Below are 21,574 nucleotides of genomic sequence, written 5' to 3'. Positions count from 1 at the left end.
GAGTGTTCATGGAAGACTTCATGGAAGAGGAGAGCCCTGCTTGAGCCTCAGTTTTGGGTGCTGGAGGGAGGCAGGGACTAGGGGTTATTAATAGGCCTGGCTCGAGGGGCCCAGGGAGGGTGAATGTGATACAGACACCCAGCACCGTGGTTGGGAAGTACCTGACACCGGAAGGGGAGGGGGCTGGGAACAGAGGGGAGCGCCACCTCCCAAAATAGCCAGAGCGGAAGCCTATATAGGTGGCCATCCTCCCCCAGGCTCACTTCCTGACGGGATCTCCCACCAGCCAACCTTTCGGTCCAGGTTCCAGCCCTCCACGCCACACCTGAGGTGAGTGGCAGCCACCGGGGCTGGACGAGGATGGAGGGGAGGAGAGGTGGGACGGCCAAATGTCCCCTTCCCTGCCAGAGACACAGGCTAGGCTGGTGACACAGGCTGAGGCAGACAGCCATGAAGTTCACGGTTGAGAGTACAATTCCTGGGGTTTCCATCCTAACTCGTGGTGTGACCTGAGGCAAATTCCTCCCACTGGCTAAGCCCACCTTACAGAACAAGATGGGTGGAGTCAGACATCTATGGACTCAGGTGAGGTGGCCCTTGCCTGGGCAGAGGACACAGGAGGAAGGGGTATGGAGGGCTGATGGGCTGACCTAAAGACATCATCTGATGCTCTGGCTGGGTGGACTATGGTGTCTAGTTAATGGGAAGCTTCTGCAGCAGGGAGAGTTGGAAGAAGCAGGGAGGGAAGGATGGGGCTGTTGAAGTCCAGCCTCTGCCACAGGGGTCAGTGTTCGGGGCTCCTCGGAAGCCGATCTGAGGCTGAGACATGTGGTACCTGATTGGTATGGTCCTGGGCGCTGGCAGAGCCCCATGCAGTGGATCGCTGGACTTGACGTTAGTAGAGCCAGGGGTGGATCCCTCTGAGCCACTGCCTTGCTGTGTGTTTTTATGCCACTCGCTGACTCTCTCTGGCCTCAGTTTCCCCACTAGTATAGCATAAGAATCCCTCAGCTGGGGAAGCAGATTTGCCAACAAGGCCCCTGAAGTGAGCTGAGCCTGGGGCTTGAGATGACAACACAGAAGCCCAGCATCTCTAAGTTAAAAGGCCAGTCAGAGCAGAAGCAACAGGGGCAGCTGAGGGGTCCACGGATGGCTTCACACGGTGAGAGATCAGGACAGGAGCTGCAGCATCAGTGCCTTGGAGACCAGCTGGTGGGCTGTCCCCTGAAGGAGCTGACTCACAGAGAAGGGGGCCCACTGGAGCCAGCAGCATCCTAAGGTTCCCAGGAAGGGCAGCCGTCCAACACCAAGCTGAAGGAGATAGTGTCAACAGTGAGTGCCAGGGAACCTGAGCTATAGGGTAGCCGGGCTGCTGCTGCTGCTGCTGATAAGTCGCTTCAGTTGCTAAGTCGCTTCAGTCGTGTCCGACTCTGTGCAACCCCACAGATGGCAGCCCACCAGGCTCCCCCGTCCCTGAGATTCTCCAGGCAAGAACACTGGAGTGGGTCGCCATTTCCTTCTCCAATGCAGGAAAATGAAAAGTGAAAGTGAAGTCGCTCAGTCGTGTCTGACTCTTAACGACCCCATGGACTGCAGCCTACCAGGCTCCTCCATCCATGGGATTTGCCAGGCAAGAGTACTGGAGTGGGGTACCATTGCCTTCTCCATAGCTCTCCCTAGCTCCTCCACCAAGGCACACTGTCTCAGCCCCGCCCACCTGCCCACACCTGAAGTCAGAGTGTTGAGAATCCACCACAAAGGACCACCCACATACCATCAACAAAGTGGAGGGAGACTGAGGCCCAGGGATGGCAAAGGTCACAACCCAAGGTGACATAAGGACTTACTGCAACCCCAGATCTTGAACCCAGGACTCTTGACTCCTTGTCCAGTGCTCTGCACACTTTAGAGACAGCTGGTTGCAGCCTGAACCCTCGGGGAACCCTGGGAAAGACAGCAACCAGTCTCTGGCTGCATAAAGATCAGGTAGTGTCATGTTTCCCAGAGATGAAGTTGGGGCCATAAAACCTGTGTCTCGGAAGTGTGGTCTGAGGGTGGCACCAGCTCCCCAAGCGTGAGCCTTGAAAGTGCAGAGGGCAAGTACCTTCTGCCACCCTCCCCTCCCCCATACGGTTTATAGGGGCAGGAGGAGTCCAGACCCGCATGATACTTTGGCTCAGGAGACCTGGAAAGCAAGTAGTTAGTGGGGATCCAAGAAGGGTTCTTTGAAAAGTCAGACTATGAAAAAAATAAAATAGGTTTCTGTATTCCGAGTTCCTGACCAGATGTGGGATGGGGCACCCGCAGAGGGCCCTAGCAGCACCGGCCTATCCCTGCCACCACCTCCCTGTGGGTCAGGTTTCCAGACCTCAGAGCTTAGATTTTGCAGCATAAATTTGCATCCAGGACAGACAGCGGAGGCAGAGGTAGGAGTGGAGAGAGAATGGGAGTAGGGCCAAGGGGCCCACGAGGATGTAGACCTGGCCCCTGTCGGTCCAGTATACTCCCCGAAGAGGCCGGACATCCTCGGAGGTGCGCGGATCCCAGACCCTGCGTCGCACCAGGCCGGCGCTTCCTGCTTGCCCTTGACGGCAGGAAAACCCTCCAACTGGGAACGCGGGCGCCCTTTAAATTCCAGGGTTTGCCCCTTCCCCTGGAGCCCTGGCTGCAGCCCCTGGAGTCCCAAGGACCCCCGGCAGGGCGGGGCGGGAGCGGCGGCGGGATCGTGCGCCCGCCGGCTAGCCCGGTCAGCACAGATCGGCGGCTCCGCTGGACTGAGCCGCTGTGGCTGCGCGCCGAGCCCCGCGCCCCCTGGCTCTGCGCCAGGCCGGCGGGCGTGCGCCCGGCGCGCGGCACTGCAGCGCAGGTCATATGAGCAGAAATGATGAGAAAAGCACTTTTTAATCTTTTCGCACTTGCTCTGCCCGCTCAAACAGTTGCAGGATGTCGATGACAGACTTGCTCCACGCTGAGGACATCAAGAAGGCAGTGGGGGCCTTTACCGGTGAGCAGCGCGCTCCCCTCCGCATCCCTGTCCCCTCATCCATCTCCCTGGCCCCTGCACCCCCGTGGGTCCCGCGGCTGGCCAGTCTTCCCGGCGCTTCTATGCTCACGCTTCCGCCGGGCGCTAGCGGAGCGTGGAAGAGGGTCCACGGCACTACCCAAACTTGGCCCCGCCAGGACCTGGCGCAGACAGCGAGCTAGGAGGCCGGGCGCCTGGCCTGACAACCGAAACTCTGGGGCGCCAAAGGCTGGGTAACCGCGCTGCGAGGACTCAGGTCCCGGACCAAGGGCGAAGACCGGGGTGGAAAGCGGGACCTCTGGGTCCTTGTGAGCGCTCGGGGCTTTTCAAGGCACTTGGAGGGGCCATAGGTGCGCATGCTTCTCTCCCCGCGACCCCTTTCCGGAGAGGGCTCTTTTCGCCTAGCTACTGCTTGCTGGTTTCCTGAATGTCCAAGCCCCTTCTCCGGGGCTCAGGGCCCACCCCGCTCAACGGATCTGCGAGGGAGCGAGATGACCTTCCCCAAGCTGGCGCTCTGCTCTGCTCAGCGCTGTGCGCAGAGCATCCTCCGCGCTTGCAACTTCCAGCCTCCTCAGGCACCGAGAGAGGGGAACGGACAGTTTCATGTCTCTGAGCTGCCCTGGACTTGAACGCTTAGCTGCTTAAGTTCCTCCTCCCTCCTGTCCCCGAGATGGGGAAACTGAGGGAGGCAGAGGGTTAGAAACTTGCCCAAGGTCACTTCGCAGGGCAGAAGGGGGATGAGCACGGGGGTCACCTCCAGGTGCTGTCCCCATCCCCCTCCATCTAGTGTCTGAGGTGGACAGAGCAACTTTCCTCCCCTCTAGCCAGGGAGGATACCTTGACTTTCCATGGGATTGCCCCTACACCACCCCACCACCCCCGACACACATGTTACTTGGTCTAAGGTCGTTTACTCTCCCAGATTGTCCTTAAAAAAGAGCTCAGGGTACAGAATATTGAAGGGGGGCTCCCTTCCTTTCTGCTTGGCACTCCATCCCCTGGGCATGAAGCCTCCCTCCCAGAGCCCTGCGATAGCCCACCCACTTCTCCTTGACCCATCTTGTCCCTCTGAGAGGAAACCTAACTGGGAATTCTTGGGGAGACTTCCAGCACCCACCCCCACTCCCACCGGAATGGCTTTCTGCAGCAAAGCCAGGACTTCTGTGTCCTCCCCCCGCTCCTCCTACTAGGTGACCTTGAGAGAAACTTGTCCTCTCCGTGTTGATTTTCTGGCCACACAATCCATGGCCAAGAAAAAGGTCGACCCTCCTCCCCAACAACAGACACACATCATATTCACTCTTCCTTCAATTCCCGTGCCCACCCCCACTCAGCCACCACCCAAAAGGCTTCATGGAAACTTCTCTGCCTTCAAATGCTACTCCTACCCTTAGCGAAGGGTATAGTCGAAGGTGGAGGGAGTTGGGGACCCAGGGAGATCTGGGTGCAATCCTCCCTCTGCTACCCATGGCTGTGCAACCTTGGTCCAAACCCCCTTGCCTGGCCTGGACTCCCTCAGCCCTGCCACGGAGGTGTATCTCCTCCATCCCCCAGGACTGGCCCAGCTGTGACACCCCCATTCTCCCACCTTTTCCCAGGACCCTTCTCTGTCCTCATTTTAACACCCTCCTCTCCATCTCCCAACAGCTGTCGACTCCTTTGACCACAAAAAGTTCTTCCAGATGGTTGGCCTAAAGAAAAAGAGCCCGGAAGACGTGAAGAAGGTATTCCATATCCTGGATAAAGACAAGAGCGGCTTCATCGAGGAGGAGGAGCTGGGGTAAACTGAGGCCTGCAGGGACTATCTTCTGTGGCTCTGGGGGAGGGAGCAGGGTGGGAGTTGGGACACTTGCTTCCAGGTTCCTTTCTGTGTGCCCTGCTCTCTGCATCCGTCACAGAAAAGAACCATCTGCTGTTGCTTCTGGAAGAATAAAATCCTCTGCAGAAAGTGCAACTAACTAGGTTAAATTATAGCCACTTAATATTGCTAATGGAATGATGCTACTTAATAATTTAATACAAACTGAGAGGCACTTTTTCTCATTGCCTAACACCATAGCCAAGACAGAGAGCGCTCCCTTGAGTATTTCATTGATTTTCATTCCTCTAAAAGCCACTTTCCGCCATCCCACAGACCTTGCCCTTCTGTACCATGATGGTTAGAACAGTTTCTGGGCATGTCATGGGGTGCGGAACCAGCTTTGAGGGGTCAAGAGTCCTGGGAGCAAGGCAGAGAAGGTTATGACTAGGAAAAGGCAAAAAAATGACATCAGCAAAAATCCTCCCACCATAACCCCCTCGGCCACCTGGCCCACGTCTGCCAATCCAGCTGTGCTTTATGTAACTCTCTGGCCAAGACTGCCTTGAATTTTGTCAGGAAGAGAAGGGGGAGGGTGTGGAGAGGGGCCTTTCAAGTAGAGACTTCCCCATCCATCCTGTCTCTCCCCTAAACCATCTCACAAGGGTACCCTTTGTCTAGATCCTGCGCCTCTACCTTCCCATGCCCAGTGTGTATGCGCACGCGCACACACATGCAAAGTCTGACTTCTGTTTATCCTCTAGGCATCACTTTCTCCAGGAAGCCTCCCCTGACTCTTCCCTCCCCTTCAGTGGGATGGATGCACCATTCAAGCAACCGCTTTCCACTTCCCACCATTGCTTCCATCACACTGTGTGGCATCTCTTGGAATACTTGACTTCCTCCCTGTTTTTCAACTTGGCTTCCAAAGACCAACTCTATGCCCCCATTTCTAGCATGGCCCTGGCACAGAGAAGATACCCTGGTATTTGTTTTGTTGACTGAATAAATAAACAAATTCAGGTGCCCTAGCAGAAGTGAGGGCAACCCTTTGCTGAGGACAGCCTGTCCTCTGCACACCCATCCGTGAAGCTTGGCCATGGTGGGGCTACCTGGCCCAGCACAATGGCATGCATGTTCCCTGCTCATCCTCCTCTTCGAGCCTCCTGCTTCCCCTGTGCAGACGTCAGCCCACCATCCACAAGGTGACCCTCACCTGATTCCCTCCCCCTTTTCTCCCTTTCCTCCTCCAGATTCATTCTGAAAGGCTTCTCCCCAGATGCCAGAGACTTGTCTGTTAAAGAAACCAAGACGCTGCTGGCTGCTGGAGACAAAGATGGAGATGGCAAGATTGGGGCTGATGGTGAGTACCTGTGACCTGGGCACATCGTGGGTCTGGGATGTTTGGATGCCAAAAACTCAGAGCTATGTCCCTCCATCATGAGAAGGGGAGGGGGGAGTCCTGCAGTCCCCAAGATACGAAGAAAAATGGCAATCCGTGAGGTCTAAGAGCTCTGTCGTGTAAGCCAGGCAAAGAAAAAATTGCTATTTTTTCTAGATTTGAACAACCCCCAAGGAATAGATCCTTTCTTTCTCTATCTCTCTCTCTCTCTGCTGTGTAAGGAATCCAGGAGAATTGGGGATATTTTCTGAACTTTGTCTGCACTTCTGCTTGGGTTCTGGTCGCAGCTCTGCCCAAATGGGCTCTGTGACCTTGGGCAGTCTCTCTCCTACTCTGGGCCTCAGCCTCCCATCTGTAACCCAAGGAGATGAGGCCAACTGATCCCCAAGGACCCTACTGGCTCTCACATTCTCAGATTCCAAGGATGGAAATTCTTTCTCTCCTCTCCTCAGCATCTTGTCTTGGGTATCCTGTAACTTCAAATTTCAAAACCTGTTTTGGCTTCACTCAGGTATACCATTCCAGCACTGTAGGAGAGCCAGAGGGGGGAAAAAAAAAAAAAACAACCAGCCAGGGATCAGCTGGGAATTAGGAAAAGAAACATCCAGCCTGACCTTGCTTTTCGAGCTTTGCTTTCAGGACAGGCAAGGGGTTGGTGGTCGACCATCCCACACCCTTCTCCATTCAGATCTATCCAGCATTCACATCCCAGCATCTTTATCTTTTGTAGCATCACAACATCCTTAAGAATCATCTCCATTTTGCAAATGGGCAAACTGAGGTTGAAGGTGCTTGACCGGCTCGGGGAGGTAGGACATAAGTGGGGAGTGAGGATTCAGAACCACGCAGCTCTTTCCAACATGCTACACCACATCTGTGCCAGTCCTAATGATGGTCCCTTCGGCCAGTTTAAAAGGAAATTGTATTAAATGCTTAGGCTCTGGGCCCGTGCTGTCTGGGTTCAAATCCCAGCCCAGCCACTTTCTCACTGTGATTTGGGGCAATTCAAGTAACTTCTTAGGCCTCAGTTTTCTCATCTCTGAACTAAGTATAATGATGCTTCCTATCTCATTGGATTGTCAGAGGATTACCTGTGTTAATGAGTGATGTGTACAGAACAGTGGCACAGAGAAGTGCTATATACATGCCTGTTTAATTTTTTTAATAGCAGCTAGGTTACATTCATCCTTTTATACTCAGTGTCTAGCCCACACCCAGCCCACACTTAATACACATTTGTTGCTTCAGTATGAAATCCAGCCCCCTATGCTCTCCTTGCTCTCTGCTCTTCACCAGTTGTGACCTTGACCATCAGCTCTCCACACCTAGGTTCCTGCATCTGACAAACGGAGTGCACAGTTTTATCCTAAGACCTGCCTGGGCTCATTGTAAAAATTAAGTGGCTGGAGACACAAAATTGCCTTCGGAAAGGTACAAGGATTCTGAACATGGACATAGTTTATTAAAGTTTTATGCCAGAAATGAGAATGGAGCAACTCTAACAAGGTCAGAAGCAATGAGTCGCCTGGCCTCCCATTGGCAGCTGCCCTTCCTGGGTCTGGGAAAGAGGGAGGTGGTTTTAAAAGAACCAGAGCAGAGGGTGCTAGAGGGAAATGGGTGGCTGGTTCAGGTGATTGCAGTGAATGGCACATCTCCCCACACCCCCATCCTCACCGGGTCACTTATCAGACAGTTCCACCCAGAACCTGGTTCCTGTCATGACCCCAAGCCAGGCCTTTGGACCTCCTTCCCATTTTTATTTGCAGCCAATATGCTACAGCTCAGAAGCCCTAGGCAGGGTCTTCATGGCTGGCTGCCCACAAGCAACCTACACAATGAAGAAAAACCAGGCCAGATCCTGGCCTCCCTCCTTTTCTCCCTCCCTCCTTCCCTGCCCAACTCAGATCTTAAAGCCCTAATTCAACTCTTCAATCAAACCAAAAAGATATTTACTAAGTAGCAAATATCTACAGTACCAGGCAGTGGAGGAGGCAAAGAGGAATTAGACCCACAACTTCCTGGCTGGGCACCTCTGAGCCCTGATTTCCTGACATGACACCACATAACTCACTGGGATTTTGTGAGGATTCTATGGCAGTGCAGAGTGCAGAGCACTGTAAGTGCTCAGTAAACAGCGGCTGTCATACTATTGCTATTCTATCTGTGCAAGGCTCACAGCTCTATGATACAGACACAAACACAGGGTAAATACCAGGCAGAGGCCGGGAGGTGCATACGAGCTCTGCAAGAGGGAGACAGCGGGCACTGGTGCAGACTAGAGACCATGGGCAGGTCTGCCACAGGCCAAGGGGCAAGTGGAGGGAGGTCGAGGCGAGGGCTGGCTATCAGTCAGCAAAGGCACTAAGGCTGGGAGGTTTAGGGCATGTTTAGAAAGGGACTAGAAGCTGATTTGCTGAGGGTGGGAGGCAAGAGAGAATGATTACCAGGGTGAACGATGTGTGTCCTGTCCGAAGCTGGACTCTGCACACACGTCACCTCACGTGACCTCGGGATGACAGAGGACACAGATGCAGATGCAGGAAGAGCGGCTCCAGGGCCCAAGGTGACACTGGGGCCAAACCTGGGTCTGTCTGCCAGCACAGTCCAGGCTCAGCCAACCTGGTGCAAGTGTGGGAGTCAGGGCAGAACAGAAGAGAGGGGCGAGAGATGAAATGGGCAACAAGAACAGGTCACCCTGAGGTGGGGGGCCACATCTGGTACTCTGGAGATGAGAGGATGAAGACACGCATCCCCGCTTCTGCCCCCGTGCACCATACTGTTTCTGGAGGGCGACAGGAAGGATGGGTGTGATGGAGCCCAGTAAGCAGCGGGATGGAAGAAAGAGCCCTCCGTGGGCCCAGAATTTTCTATTTTAGGCTCTCTGCTTTGCTGCCTACTCCCTCTCAAGGCCAAAGAATCTAAGCCCTGTCCACCAACTGGAGGACGCCTTCAGCTCCCGGTGGGACTTGGGACAATTTATGGAACTTGTCCCTGACCCTTAGGTGCCTGCTCTTAACATTAGCAGTCAGATGACTGGCCAATCCTGGGGTCTCTTCAATCCCTGGGACTCCCCAGGTGCCCCAGTGCATACACCCCTAGACAGAGGGCCAGGTTGCCAGCTAGCTCAGCTGTGTGACCTGGAGTAGGAACAGCAGTGACATCTAACTCCAATGTGCCCCCTTGCGCCACACACTGTGCTTAGCATTTTACTCATTTCATCTCCCCAGCTTCTTTTGAGGATACTACTCCTATACCCATTTTACAGATGAGGACACTGAGACTCAGAGAGGCTAAGGGTTTGCCTAGGAAGAGACAAGGTCAAGATCTGAGTTCGGGTCTGTCTGGATCCAAAGCAAGTGTTCTGGGCTGCCTGCTTTATCCATTCATTCATTCCAAGTCAAAAGGCATCTACCATAGATGACTTTATTTATTGACTTATTGCTTCTCTTCCTCTGGGATGGATGTCAGCTCCACAAAAGCAGGAACTTTGTTTGGTTCAACTCTGACCCCAGCACCTAGAACAGAGCACATAGTAGGGGTAAAAGAAAAGTTCAATGAACGAGTGAATGAATGAATATGTGTCCAGCCTGGGGATACAATGACGAGGAAGTGTGGTGTATAGGGAGCTGTCCTCAGGCTAAGGGTGGAGACCCGTTTTTGGCTGCGGGCTTGCATGTAGCAGGTGCCTGGGGTTTCCAGAACCAGGGGTACTGCCTCCATCTCTAGCTGCTTGCCCTTCTGCAGATGAGTGATATTTACCAGGTCATTAAGTATCCCAGACTGATAAGAGTGGGTAGAAAGACAAAGTTCTAATTATAACCCTTTGCTTTCCTGTCTCTCAGGGAAAGAGATGGGAAAGTAAAGGAAGCTTCCTTACTTCCTGGAAGCTCTAAGACTTTTATAGATGTGGTCAATTGATTCTCGACAGCCACCTTTGAAAGCCTGTTGCAGAGCTGGTAAAGGGGAGAGTTAAAGTAGGAAAGGAAGAAGAAGCTGACCAGAAGGTGGAAGGTGCCCCCAAACCCAGGCATCAGTAATAGGCAAGACTAGGAAGTGTCAGGTTCCTTCTCAAGTACTTGTCCTCCCCCACCGTGGGTCTCCAGCAGCACCCAGCCCACAACACAGATGGCTGGGCCCTGTCCTCAGGGTTTCTGCTTCCTTAGGTCCAGGGTAGAGCCCAAGCGTTTGCATTTCTACTGAGTTCCCACGTGGTGTTTATGGTCTGGGGACCACACTCTGAGTACCACTGTCTTATGATCATCCTAGAAAGTAGATGCCATCACTCTTCGGTTTACCGATGAGGAAACTGAGGCACCCAGCAGTTAAGGAGCATGCCCAGGCTCACTCAAGAGCAGAGTCAAAACTGAGACTCAGAGATCCCAGCAGAACCCTCTGCCACCCTGCATGTGTCCACAGTCTGGGTTCTCTGTACCCAATCCCTGCCCACATGGACGGGCAGGCTGATGAGAAGAGTAGGCACCATTCGTGGGCACTTCCTCAGGCCTCACAACAGCATCCCAAGACATGCTCTCACTGTACAGACAGGGAAGGGAAGGGAGTACAAACCAAGGCCCAGGGAAGTGGGTGGCTTACCCACGATCACTCAGCTACTCAGGACTGGGGACCTGCTGCAAGCCTCCGCACTCTCACCAGCACTCCCCCACCCCACACTGTAAACAGGAACTGCACGCCCCATGTACACACACCCACACACAGCAATCCTTGTTAGTTTCCTGAAACCTGATCCCAGTGGCAGATCCCATTTCCTATGCCTCAGGCCTGGTCCAACTCAAGAGCCCATGGTTTGCTTTTTGCTTCCATGGCTGAGAAATTTAGTCACAACGATTGCCTGACCCTTGCAGTTGGTTCCATGTGCCTGAAGGCATTTGCCTTTTCTGCTTCCTTCTGGCAAAAATCTGTTCTCTTTTATCCTTAAGTAGCCTATTTAATGGGAGAAGGCAATGGCACCCCACTCCAGTACTCTTGCCTGGAAAATCCCATGGATGGAAGAGCCTGGTGGGCTGTAGTCCATGGGATCGCGAAGAGTTGGACACGACTGAGCGACTTCACTTTTACCTTTCACTCTCATGCATTGGAGAAGGAAATGGCAACCCACTCCAGTGTTCTTGCCTGGAGAATCCCAGGGTAGGCTGCCATCTCTGGGGTCCCACAGAGTCGGACACGACTGAAGCAACTTAGCAGCAGCAGCAGCCTATTTAATGTGGGAGGCGAGAGGGAAGGAGTAAGCCCTCAGGCTGGAACTCCTGAAGTCAGGCAAAAAACACAACCTGTAGAGTGCGAGTTATCGGCAGTGTGAATAGTCAAACCTTCTCCCCTCTCTGAGCATCCATGTCCTCATCCCAAAGTAGGGATAAAAATAACCACTTTCAAAAATCGTTGCGAGAGTTAAGTGAGTACTCTGGAAATGATTCTTTTCCTCTTGTTTCATGTGCTTTTTCTTGTGAGTACTAAGTCGCTTCAGTCGTGTCCGACTCTATGTGACCCTATGGACTGTAGCCCACCAGGCTCCTGTGTCCCTGGGATTCTCCAGGCAAGAATACTGGAGTGGGTCAGCATTCCGTCCTCTGGAGGATCTTCCCAACCCAGGGATCAAACCTGCATCTCTTAAAGCTACCTCAAAATCCTTTGCAAATAGTGGAATACCCACCCTCAAAGGAAATGAAACCAAGTCTAAGACGGGAAGACAGTGAGAAGGACAAAAGGAGAATCCTGCCGCCTCCCTGTAATTCCAGCCCTCCAGCCCCCATGGGGTTTGATTTCCAAGGCAGGCAGGAGGTGCACACCAGGGCCAATCCGCAGCCTTGATGGCAGAGCCCCGAGGCGTGCAGTGTTTTGTCCTATTTCATTGCCTCCTCATCCGGGCTCAATACAGTCTAGGGGACGGAGTCTGTGATCCCCAGTGAGAGATGTGAAAACGGGCCCCGCAGATGTGAAGTGTCAAAGTCACACAGCAAGCCCTTGGCCGAATGGAACCTGGGTGTCCTGACTCTGCCACTCCCTCCAACAGGCTGAGCTGGGACATTTGAGTTATAAATGGTTTCTGTGCTTAGCAAGATGCTTGCTTTTATTCCCGTGTGGACTCTCCCTAACTCCCAGCCTTATGCTGCACTAGATAAGATTTAGCCAAGGGAGGGCAGGCAGCACTTCTTATATAACCGCCCTCCTGCCAAAAGGAACAGCAGTGAGGGGAGAAAGAAAGATGTCCCTTCTTCTGGCCCTGGAGGTTACAGCTTAATTCAGCACTCAGGGCCTTTCATTTCCAACCTCTGAGAAAGAGACGCATCCTACCATGAGCCAGGCCTAAGTTATAATCTTCCTGGCTGAGTGGCGCTCGGCCTCAGTTTCCCTGTAAGTAAAATGGGGATAAGAAGGCTGGTAAGGATGAAGTGGGACGGCTCCTAGGGTGGTGCCTGGCTCAGAGGGCACCCCCATTACTGTTCACCGACTCTTCACTGCCTTCCGCCTTGACCTCGAATGACCCAGCCTCCCCGTCCTCGGGTGGGAAAGTGATCCCTGTTTGCAATACCGATTTATAAGAAACCCAGCCCAGGAGCTATTTAGAGGCGAGGTGATAAACCAGAGGCCTGCCTTCATCCTGCTCCTCACGACAGAGGGGAGGAAAGCGTCTTCCAGGCGCTGACTCAAAGTTCGTCTCACTTTCCCCTCAGGCTATCAGCGGGTGCTGCGCTCACCTGTCAATAGCTTCTAATTTTGTCCAACCCCCACAGCGCAGGGACCTGGGACAGACCTAATTAAGCTAATTTCAGTTTCAGAAGGGAAAGGAGAGGACTGAACCCGCCCATCCTCTGACCCTTTGCCTGCTCCCTCCTCTGCTCACCCCCCACCTTTCCTCTCTTCCTGATCAGATGATGAGGACACCAGCCAGGTGGCCCCCAGGGGCCTCAGGTGAGGTTTCCTTGGCGAAAGGTAGGGATGCACCTGAATCCCTCTGGGAGGAAGGGCTCTGAATGTCCCCCCGCCCAAGAACCACTGTACCTCGTGTAGTCCTCACTGTCACCCTACGAGGAGATACTCTCAGTGTCCCCATTTTACAGATGCAGAAACTGAGGGGCAGAGAATGAGTGTCTGTGGACAGGCACATGAGGGATGGGACCCTAACTCGGATGGGATAGACAGTGTCAGAAACATGCATCACATCAGTGATTTGCTCTTTGGGCTTCCTGTGTCTTCTGTCTGTTTCCATCTTCCTATCTTAGTCTCAGGATTTTTGTGATTACGGTTGTTATTTCAAAGCCCCAACCTGTCCCAGTGGTGCTGAGGAGATCCAAGGAACTAACATTTATTTATACACCATCTCCTATATGCCAGGCATCTATCTGTATTTTCTCATCGGGTCTTCCCAAGAGCTGTGCAAGTAGACGTTATCATACCCATTGTACACATGAGAAAACTGAGGCTCGGAGAGGTCAGGTAGTGACCTACGGCCACCCAGCCCAGGCAGGATGCGATGGAGCAAGATTCAGACCCAGCTTCCAGGATTGTTGGAAGGTTGTCAGCAGGTGCCAGACAGGACAGGAAATGGCAGGGGCGGGGGAGGGGGGGTGGGGCAAGAAATAAAGGTGATGGGGCCATCTGTGGTGTCACCCACCCCCCCAACACCCCCTTGCCAGGCAGCAGCCAGGCATTTCATGGGTTTGGTGGGGGTTTTTTTACATTTTTTTTATTAAGTATTTTATTTTAACTTTACAATATTGTATTAATTTAGCCATATATCAAAATGAATCCGCCACAGATATATACATGTGTTCCCCATCCTGAACCCTCCTCCCTCCCCATACCATCCCTCTGGGTCGTCCCAGTGCACCAGCCCCAAGCATCCAGTATCATGCATCGAACCTGGACTGGCGACTCGTTTCATATGTGATATTATACATGTTTCAATGCCATTATCCCAAATCATCCCACCCTCTCCCTCTCCCACAGAGTCCTGAAGCCATAGAATGATACTTTTCTTTTTCCCCTTGGGTTATGTGGGATCTTTGTTCCCCAACCAGGGATCGAACCAGCACCCCCTGCATTGGAAACCTGTAGTCTTAACCACTGGACCATCAGGGAAGTTCTTGAGCTATAGAAACATCTTGATAATAACAGCTACCAAATGCTGCGTGCTAGCTACAGATCAAGCCAGTGATAAGGGCTTTAGAGCTGCTTCCTCTGAACAGCCCAAGGAGCCACACTTTACAGATGAGGAAACTGAGGCACAGTGAGGTGAAGCACCTAGTCCCAGGTCACAGAAGCAAGAAATGGGAGTTGAGGGTTGACTCCCAGCTCCTGTGCTCCACACTCTGGAGGGGAGCTGGAAAGGTGTCTTCTAGACCCAAGGCTGCACAAATAAGAAAACCCAGACCTGGCAGGGTGAGGTGTCTGTCCAGGGACATGAGTAAAGGCAGAACCAAGACCAGACCCCCATTCGCTGCTGTCCGTCCCCCATGCCAGCCTCCTACTGCCAAATCACTTGACCTGGACTTTACAGAGTCTTTGTAGGTTTGCTTGTTTTTTTCTCAGGAGAGACCCAGATGTTTTAGAGGAGACATTTTGGTAGGAGGGCTATTAGTTAATTGGCTGGTTCCTAAGAGCTCTGCCCTGAGAGAGGCACAAAAGGAACAGAAGCGGTGACCCCTGCCCTCGATTTGTCTCCCAAGTGCCCTGCCGCCGGATCTGGGAGGACAAAATTAGAATCCTGTGTTTTCTGCAAAAAGCCAGGGCATGTACTATTGTGACACCCTGACTGCTTCATGGGGGATCCCAGAGGTCTGTTTTTAGAGGCTTTTGAAAACCTCACAGGTCGAAAACACCTCCATAGCTCCAGAATGTCAGACATTCTACTGCTGGAGGGTCCCATGGTCGGTGTCCCCTGGCCCCCTTCACACTGACTGCCCCAAATGCCATCTGGTGTGAAGGTAATAGTCAGGCTCTTTGCTGAGGAGCAGCCAAGAACGTGTCATTTCTAGGGTGAAGGTTAGGGGTGGCGTGGATGGAGGTCAGGAAATGGAAAGGACCAATTACCCCTCTTGACAATTACCCCATGAGCAGGTGATGGTGGACAGACTCATGTCTCCTTTATCCCAGAAGAGAATGACTCAGTGCCCAAGGACAGACTATGCGGGCTCCAGCCAGTTTTTCAGATCAAATGGCAGGTTGAAGCTAGAGAGATTTCATGTTTCCATCTGACGTGAGATACTAGCCTTCTCAGGAGCGGCCTCTCTACCTTCATGTAGGGGCTGTTCCTGAGACCACAGCCAAATCCCTGCTCCTGTCCCTTCTATGCTACATGACCTTGACACTTGACCTCTCCAGGCCTCCACTTTCCCATCTATAAAATGGGAATCATCCCACTCGCCTCCTGGGGCTGTCGTGAGAACTATATGCAGAAAGTCAGTACTTGCTGAACACCTAAGGAGGACTCATGAGCCATGCCATCCATTCATCCATCTGTTCACCCATTTGGTATTTGTTTACAGGCATCTGCTGGGGGCCAGGTCTGTTCTGTTGCTTGAGAGTTGTGAGCAAGAGAGATAGTGCCCCCTGACCCCTGGGGGTTTACAGTGTGGTAGGGGGAGACTGAAAGAAATAAGCAATTACATGAGTAAGATCATTTCAGAGAGTGATAAGTACCATGAAGTAAATAAAAAACGGCTAATATGACAGTCATGGGGTGGCGATATTTGAGCTGACGCCTGTGTCACTCTAGACCCAGGTCAAAGTAGGTTGGAAACCTCCAGGGTAAAGAGGGAAGTTTGAATCATGTCCTCTGTGCGATCTTGGTCATGCATGGACTGCGGCCTCAGTTTCCCCCCTTATAAAATGCAGACAAAAGCCTCTCTCCCATGGAGGAAGTGAGAACTTAATGAGATGGTAAATGCAAAAATGCTTCCCACAGAGGCAATAAAAATAAGAATTTTTAAATTCTATAAAAATGGGCAATATTAATCAAAGTACTAATGGTAAAAGATATCTTGGGGCTTCCCTGGTGGTCCAGTGGTTAAGACACCTGCGCAGGGGGCACAGGTTCAATCCCTGGTCAGGGAACTAAAATCCCACAGGTCTCATTGTGCAGCCAAAAAAAAAAAAAACCATTTCAAAAGAACCACCTGCCTTAGTGGGGTGCTGTAGGTTCAGAGGAGCCCCTGGTGAGAAAGCGGACGCTTTGATGCCTGGACTGTGGGAGGAATTTTTAGTGTTTAATGATGGGTTCCATTCCTGACATTCACTGTGATCCCTTAGCCCGCCACCCTGAGGGTTTTCAGGACGAGCAGGAGAACTCTCCCCTCTCTCACCTGGATTTGATCCCCAGTCCCCCACCTCCAGGCCACCTGACTTTCCTGGCCTCAGGGACTAGCTGGGGACAGGAAAGGGTGACGTCCATCTCCCAGGTCAAATCCCGAAAAGATGAGGAGCCCTCCACCCGGTGGGGTCACTGGCAGGTCACTTCCATGATGATTCCATGTATTGTTTAGGTGGTTTTGTTTCTTCACTTGGTGATTTTTTAAATCCTTCTAACTTTGTAGGTCCAACAATAGCCCAGCATCCCCACTGATAACATTTTACATAACCATGTGCATTGAAGAAATTACCCTGGGAGGTTTTCACAGTATGTATCATACCAAGCCTGGGGAGGACAGGATGAACCTCAGGGGAGCCCCAGATACTTCTTGTGGCCTTTGTGAAGCCACTTCACATTCAGTTTTTTGTTTGTCTCTGACTAGGAATTGTTACTGCCCTCTCCCTTCACTCCAGGGCCAGATTGGGGAGCGGACGCCCAGCAAACAGGGCTGGACTGAGCCTCGAAATCTAGTTCTCAGTCCCCCCCTGTGCTGTCCCCACATCACACCTGCGTTTCCAGAGGTGACGGGGACCTTACCTGAGGGTCCCGCAGTGTCTGGCAGGCTGGGGACATGGCATCTCAGAGACACATATTGGAGAGGGTGGCCGACTCCTTCTGTCTTCTCTCGTTTCTTGGAGAGAAAAACAACAGGGAAGACTCTCCTAAAGTAAATCTTCCAAATAAAGGTCTCAGAAGACCTGACTGCTGAGCAGAAACCCTACTGACCAGCACATGAGGACCCCACAGTTGAGAACACGTGGAGCGGGGAGGGTAGAGGAGCTGCCAGAAGGGGCTGAGGCCTCCTGTGCATCAGCACCTCTCTTCTGACGGCCCTGAGTCAGAAGCAGAGCTGTCTTTTACAGAGGATGCTAGTGGGGCTCAGGGAGGCTCAGCGCCTTGTCTAAGGTCACACAGCCCACAAGGGGAAGAGCCAGATTCGGGGGCCCAGGCCTCTCTAGCTGAGCTCACCTTACATGCAAGAGGCCAGCCCAGCACGACTACTGAGTCTTCCCCAAATACACACCATTGCTTCCTGCCCTCTGAGACTGGACCTCTCCCTCTGCTTTCTCCTGTGGGAATCCTGCATCTGCCTATATGCCTATATCAAAAGCCACCTTTTCTTTGAGGGTTTTGTTGATGCCTTAAATAGAAGGCACCTCTTCTTGCTGGGAACACAGAGTCTCTGTGCCTCTCCCATCTTTTCACAAACACATGTGGTCCCCTCGGTGTCAGATGCAGAGCCAAGAGGTGGGACGGAGGAAACAAAGCCTGAGAGGGTCCAACGCAGGAAGCAGACAGCAAGTAAATAAGCAAGAATAGACTCAGAGGTATTCCGAGTGGGAGTGCTGTGAAGCTAATAAATAAATGGTGGTAGCAAAAAGGGTCTCAGTAGGGGTGGGTCACTGCTTGTACCAGAGGGGTCAGAGAAGGCCCCTTGAGAGGTGGTATTTGAGCTGAGACCAGGTGAGTGAGAAGGAGCCGGCCGTGAGGCAGCCTGGAGAATGTACCAGGCAACGAGAATGGCAGGTGCAAAGATCCTGGGGTGTGAATGCCCTCGGCACGCTTGAGATTCAGAGAAAAGGCCAGCAGCACAGAGCACTTCCTGATAGCATCTTCTTCCAGAAACTCGCATGGTGCGGGGACCATCTTGGACTCCCCTGCACCTCCCCTCACCTGGTTGCCCCATCCTTTGTTCATTTTAATGGAGTTGGATTCACTAGAAAGATGTCTGATTGCCCCCTGGTGCCAACACTGGTCTCTCTCTGACATCCTTAATATTAAGGCAAAGCAGGGCCAATGTACACGGCTGGGGAAGGGGGTGACCACCGTGGACTGGCAGGCAAGCCCACATGGAGGGGTCTGGATCCCAGAGCTTGAATCCTCAGCCAATTACTACCTGAAGTCACTGAAAAGTCACTTCTGCTCTCTGGTCCTCAGTTTGCCTCTCTGTAAAATGGGGATAATAACTCCCAGTTCCCTAGTGTTTGTGATGATTAAATGAGGAGCTGTGTGAGACAGGGGCTTCCCAGGTGGTGCTAGTGGTTAAGAACCCACCTGCCAGTGCAGGAGACATAAAAGATGCAGGTTTGATCCTGGGTCAGGAAGATCCCCTGGAAGAGGGCATGGCAACCCACTCCAACATTCTTGCCTGGAGTATCCCAGAGGAGTCTGGCAGGCTACAGTCCAGGGGTTGTAAAGAGTGGAACATGACGGGAGCAACTTAGCATGCATGCATGTGAGACAGAGCCCAGCTCATTCTGAGCACCAGGACACACTCACCCCCCTGAGCTGTGTACAGAAGTCACATGGTCGGTCTCCTCCAGGGCCTGGCTCGGTCCCCCAGAGGAGGAGGAGCACACAGCTGTTTCTGAACTTGGCTGTTCACCAGAATCACCTTTTGACAAATAAAATAACTCATCCCTCCGCAGACCTTCTGAGTCAAAAATTCTGTAGCAAGGGCCTGGGACTTCGTGTGTTCTCAAGATTCTGCTGGTGACCCTCATGAGTAAAACCAAGGGGCTAAGAAATAGCTCAGAAGAGGAGCTAAAAACCAAGCGCTAAAAGAAAGAGATGTGAAGCCTGGCTGTGCTTCTTCCTAGCTGTGTGACCTCGTAGACCTTGCTGGACTCTGAGCCTCTGTTTCCTCTCTGTAGAATGGGAATAATGATAAAATGCACATCGTGGGATTTTTGTCAGTTAAATACGATGTTGTATATAAAGCACTTAGAAAACTGACTGGTATGTGATAAACATTCAGAAAACTATCAGGGCTGTTAGCATTGTAGTTAGTATTACTAATAATTTGTGGGTGACATGACATCATGACACAAAAAATATGGTGGGTGCATCATTTCCCATCTCACCTCATTCATTCACTCCTTCATTCACTCATCCCCATGCTCACTCCCTCCATCACTCTAGCTCTCTCTTCTGCAGCATATTTGAGAATCAAGAAAAAACACCATGCAGTGGAGCTGGAGGGGGGTGTCTCCCCACAGTCAGGTCCCAGCCAGTGTCCCAGGCCACGGTCCCCCTCTGACTCACTTCTGTCGTTTTCTTTTGCAGAATTTTCCACTCTGGTGGCTGAAAGCTAAGAGGCTCTGACTGCCCAGATCTGGCTCTTCTCTGCCCTGAACGACCCGATCTCAGCCCCTCTCGCTGCCTCCTGCCTTTCTGTTTGTTTATGTTATTTTTTACTCCCCCATTCCCTGTGGCCCTCTCATGACACCAATCTTCTGGAAAATGACAGAGAAACAATAAAAGCTGTACCAATCAGATTCTGCTGCTGAAGGAGCAAGGTCTGGTAGGGCGTGGATCCTCTTTTGACTTTCCAGGTGGGGGTGGGGCAGGATATAGACAGAAAAGATGAAATGGAAGTGAAATTTACTGAGACCCTCCTCTGCCTTTGGTACATGGCTTGCCCATTCATCGCTGAAACCATCCATCAAGTAATTGATGAAATTCCCATTTTACAGATGTGGAAACTAAGTCCTGGAGAGGAAAGTGATGTGTTTAGACCACAGCTAGGACTTGTGGATGGATGGATGGATGGATGGACAGATGGATGCTCATTATGACATTTTTGGTTGCAAATGATAGAAACCCAACTCAAAACGATGCAAGCAAAAAAAGAAGAAAAAACAAAGACTTGGTTATGTTCCTGAATAGTTCAGGGGCACACTTTCAGGAACAGCTGAATCAAGGAACTCAAGTGATTTCATCAGGATTCATTCCTTCTTCCCCCATCTCTGAGCTCTGGTTTTCTTTGTGCTGAATTCATTATCAGGCAGGCTTTCCCTCCTGATGGCAAGATTCCTCCAGTAGCTCAAGGTGTACATTCATAATATCAGTTTTTAAAAAAGAGCTTCTCTTTTACAATCACTCCATCAGAAGGCCCCAAATTTAGTCCTATTAATCCCAGCAGCTCTTATTTACTGAGCACTGATTCTGTGCTGAGCCGTTTACATAATTCTATCTGTACAACAATTAAGTGGGGACCATTATTCTCTCCATTGTACAGGTGAGGAAACTGAGGCACAGGGAAGTTATTGGGTTGGCCAAAAAGTTCATTTGGGTTTCTTCTATGACATCTTATGGAAAAACCTGAGCAAAATTTTTGGCCAACCCCATACATGTTTGCCTAAGATCTCAGTGTGAGTAAGTGGTGGGGTCAGGACTCTAAACCGGCAGCCCCCTCCAGAGCCTGCATCCCTCCTTGGACCAATCATCACAACCCAAAGGATGGCAGCCCTGACTGGCCCATCCTGGATGGGCCTCCAGCTCATGGCTGGAGAAGAATCAGGAGAGAGGTACCAGTGGAAGTCAGAAGAAGGGAGGGAAGCTGGGTGAGCAGACATGGCGGTGGTCCTGCAGAGTGGCTCTGCTCTTCCCCACAACAGCCTTGGGGTGGGAACCGCGGCCATGCTCTTGCCCATGTCAGGTCTCCAGACCTGGTACCAGTGGCATCTGCTGACCCTTCCCCTGGGCCCTGCATTGTTGCCCTGGGCAGGGCTGTCAGGGAGGGCTCTCACTGAAGATGGGGCACAGGCAGGCCACCCATCAGGGTCCAGGCTGAGAGTCAGGGACGGGTGATGGTTGAGCTGCCTTCCATAGTACCAGTGGACAGAGGCAGCACACCCAGGCCTAGAAGAGGCCAGAACCAGGAACTGCGCCAAAGCAGTGGCAAGCTCCAAAGGGCCACCTTACCAGGGGCTCAGCCTGGGGCTGAGAAGGCAGACGCTGAGGTCAAATGGCTGGAAGTGGGCCTGGGTGAGCCAGAGTGTGTGAGAGTGTATGAGTGGGCAGCACATGTGCACACATGCTCATGACAATAGTCATGACCTGGGGGACCCAGGTTTCTATGTGAAGTCTGACGGGGCCCAATTTTGGAGCCTGAGGACAAGGCTGATGAAGAGGGGCCCCCCTATACATCACCCATGTGGAATGCAGGAGCGGGGGTTAGGGAGTGGAGCATCTCCACAGAAA

The 21,574-nt window shown here is 52.2% G+C and overlaps 1 protein-coding gene and 1 long non-coding RNA gene across 3 annotated transcripts in view; one reads left to right on the top strand and one right to left on the bottom strand.

Moving 5' to 3' along the window:
* The first annotated feature begins 255 nt into the window (after window positions 1-255).
* On the top strand, window positions 256-19,866 carry PVALB (parvalbumin). Of its 2 annotated transcripts, none has more exons than XM_061417364.1 (5): window positions 256-330; window positions 2,937-3,004; window positions 4,670-4,802; window positions 6,074-6,183; window positions 19,655-19,866. In XM_061417364.1, the coding sequence occupies exons 2-5, from the start codon at window positions 2,944-2,946 to the stop codon at window positions 19,681-19,683; spliced, it is 333 nt and encodes a 110-aa protein (XP_061273348.1). In that variant the 5' UTR covers window positions 256-330; window positions 2,937-2,943; the 3' UTR covers window positions 19,684-19,866. The 2 variants fall into 2 exon arrangements, with proteins under 2 accessions (XP_061273348.1, XP_061273347.1); XM_061417363.1 differs by lacking the exon at window positions 256-330 and adding an exon at window positions 2,514-2,532.
* Window positions 7,290-21,574, bottom strand: part of LOC133247920 (uncharacterized) — a 30,518-nt gene continuing 16,233 nt past the window's right edge. The window contains exons 2-3 of the long non-coding RNA XR_009736565.1: window positions 17,126-17,219; window positions 7,290-9,737 (exon numbers count right to left, since the gene is read on the bottom strand). This is a non-coding gene — a long non-coding RNA (uncharacterized LOC133247920). The remainder of the gene's footprint in view (window positions 9,738-17,125; window positions 17,220-21,574) is intronic.

Source organism: Bos javanicus, chromosome 5 (genome assembly GCF_032452875.1).
Source record: "Bos javanicus breed banteng chromosome 5, ARS-OSU_banteng_1.0, whole genome shotgun sequence".
Taxonomy (NCBI): domain Eukaryota; kingdom Metazoa; phylum Chordata; class Mammalia; order Artiodactyla; family Bovidae; genus Bos; species Bos javanicus.
The sequence above is the reverse complement of the archived record's forward strand: the minus strand, read 5'-3'. Positions and strand labels throughout refer to the sequence as shown.

What these genes read in the sequence shown, in the direction of transcription:
- PVALB (XM_061417364.1), top strand. Translation starts at nt 2,944, where the DNA reads ATGTCGATGACAGACTTGCTCCACGCTGAGGACATCAAGAAGGCAGTG. An exon ending in GGCAGTGGGGGCCTTTACCG is followed by an intron (nt 3,005 to 4,669) that starts GTGAGCAGCGCG and finishes ATCTCCCAACAG; the next exon opens with CTGTCGACTCCTTTGACCAC. An exon ending in ATCGAGGAGGAGGAGCTGGG is followed by an intron (nt 4,803 to 6,073) that starts GTAAACTGAGGC and finishes TTCCTCCTCCAG; the next exon opens with ATTCATTCTGAAAGGCTTCT.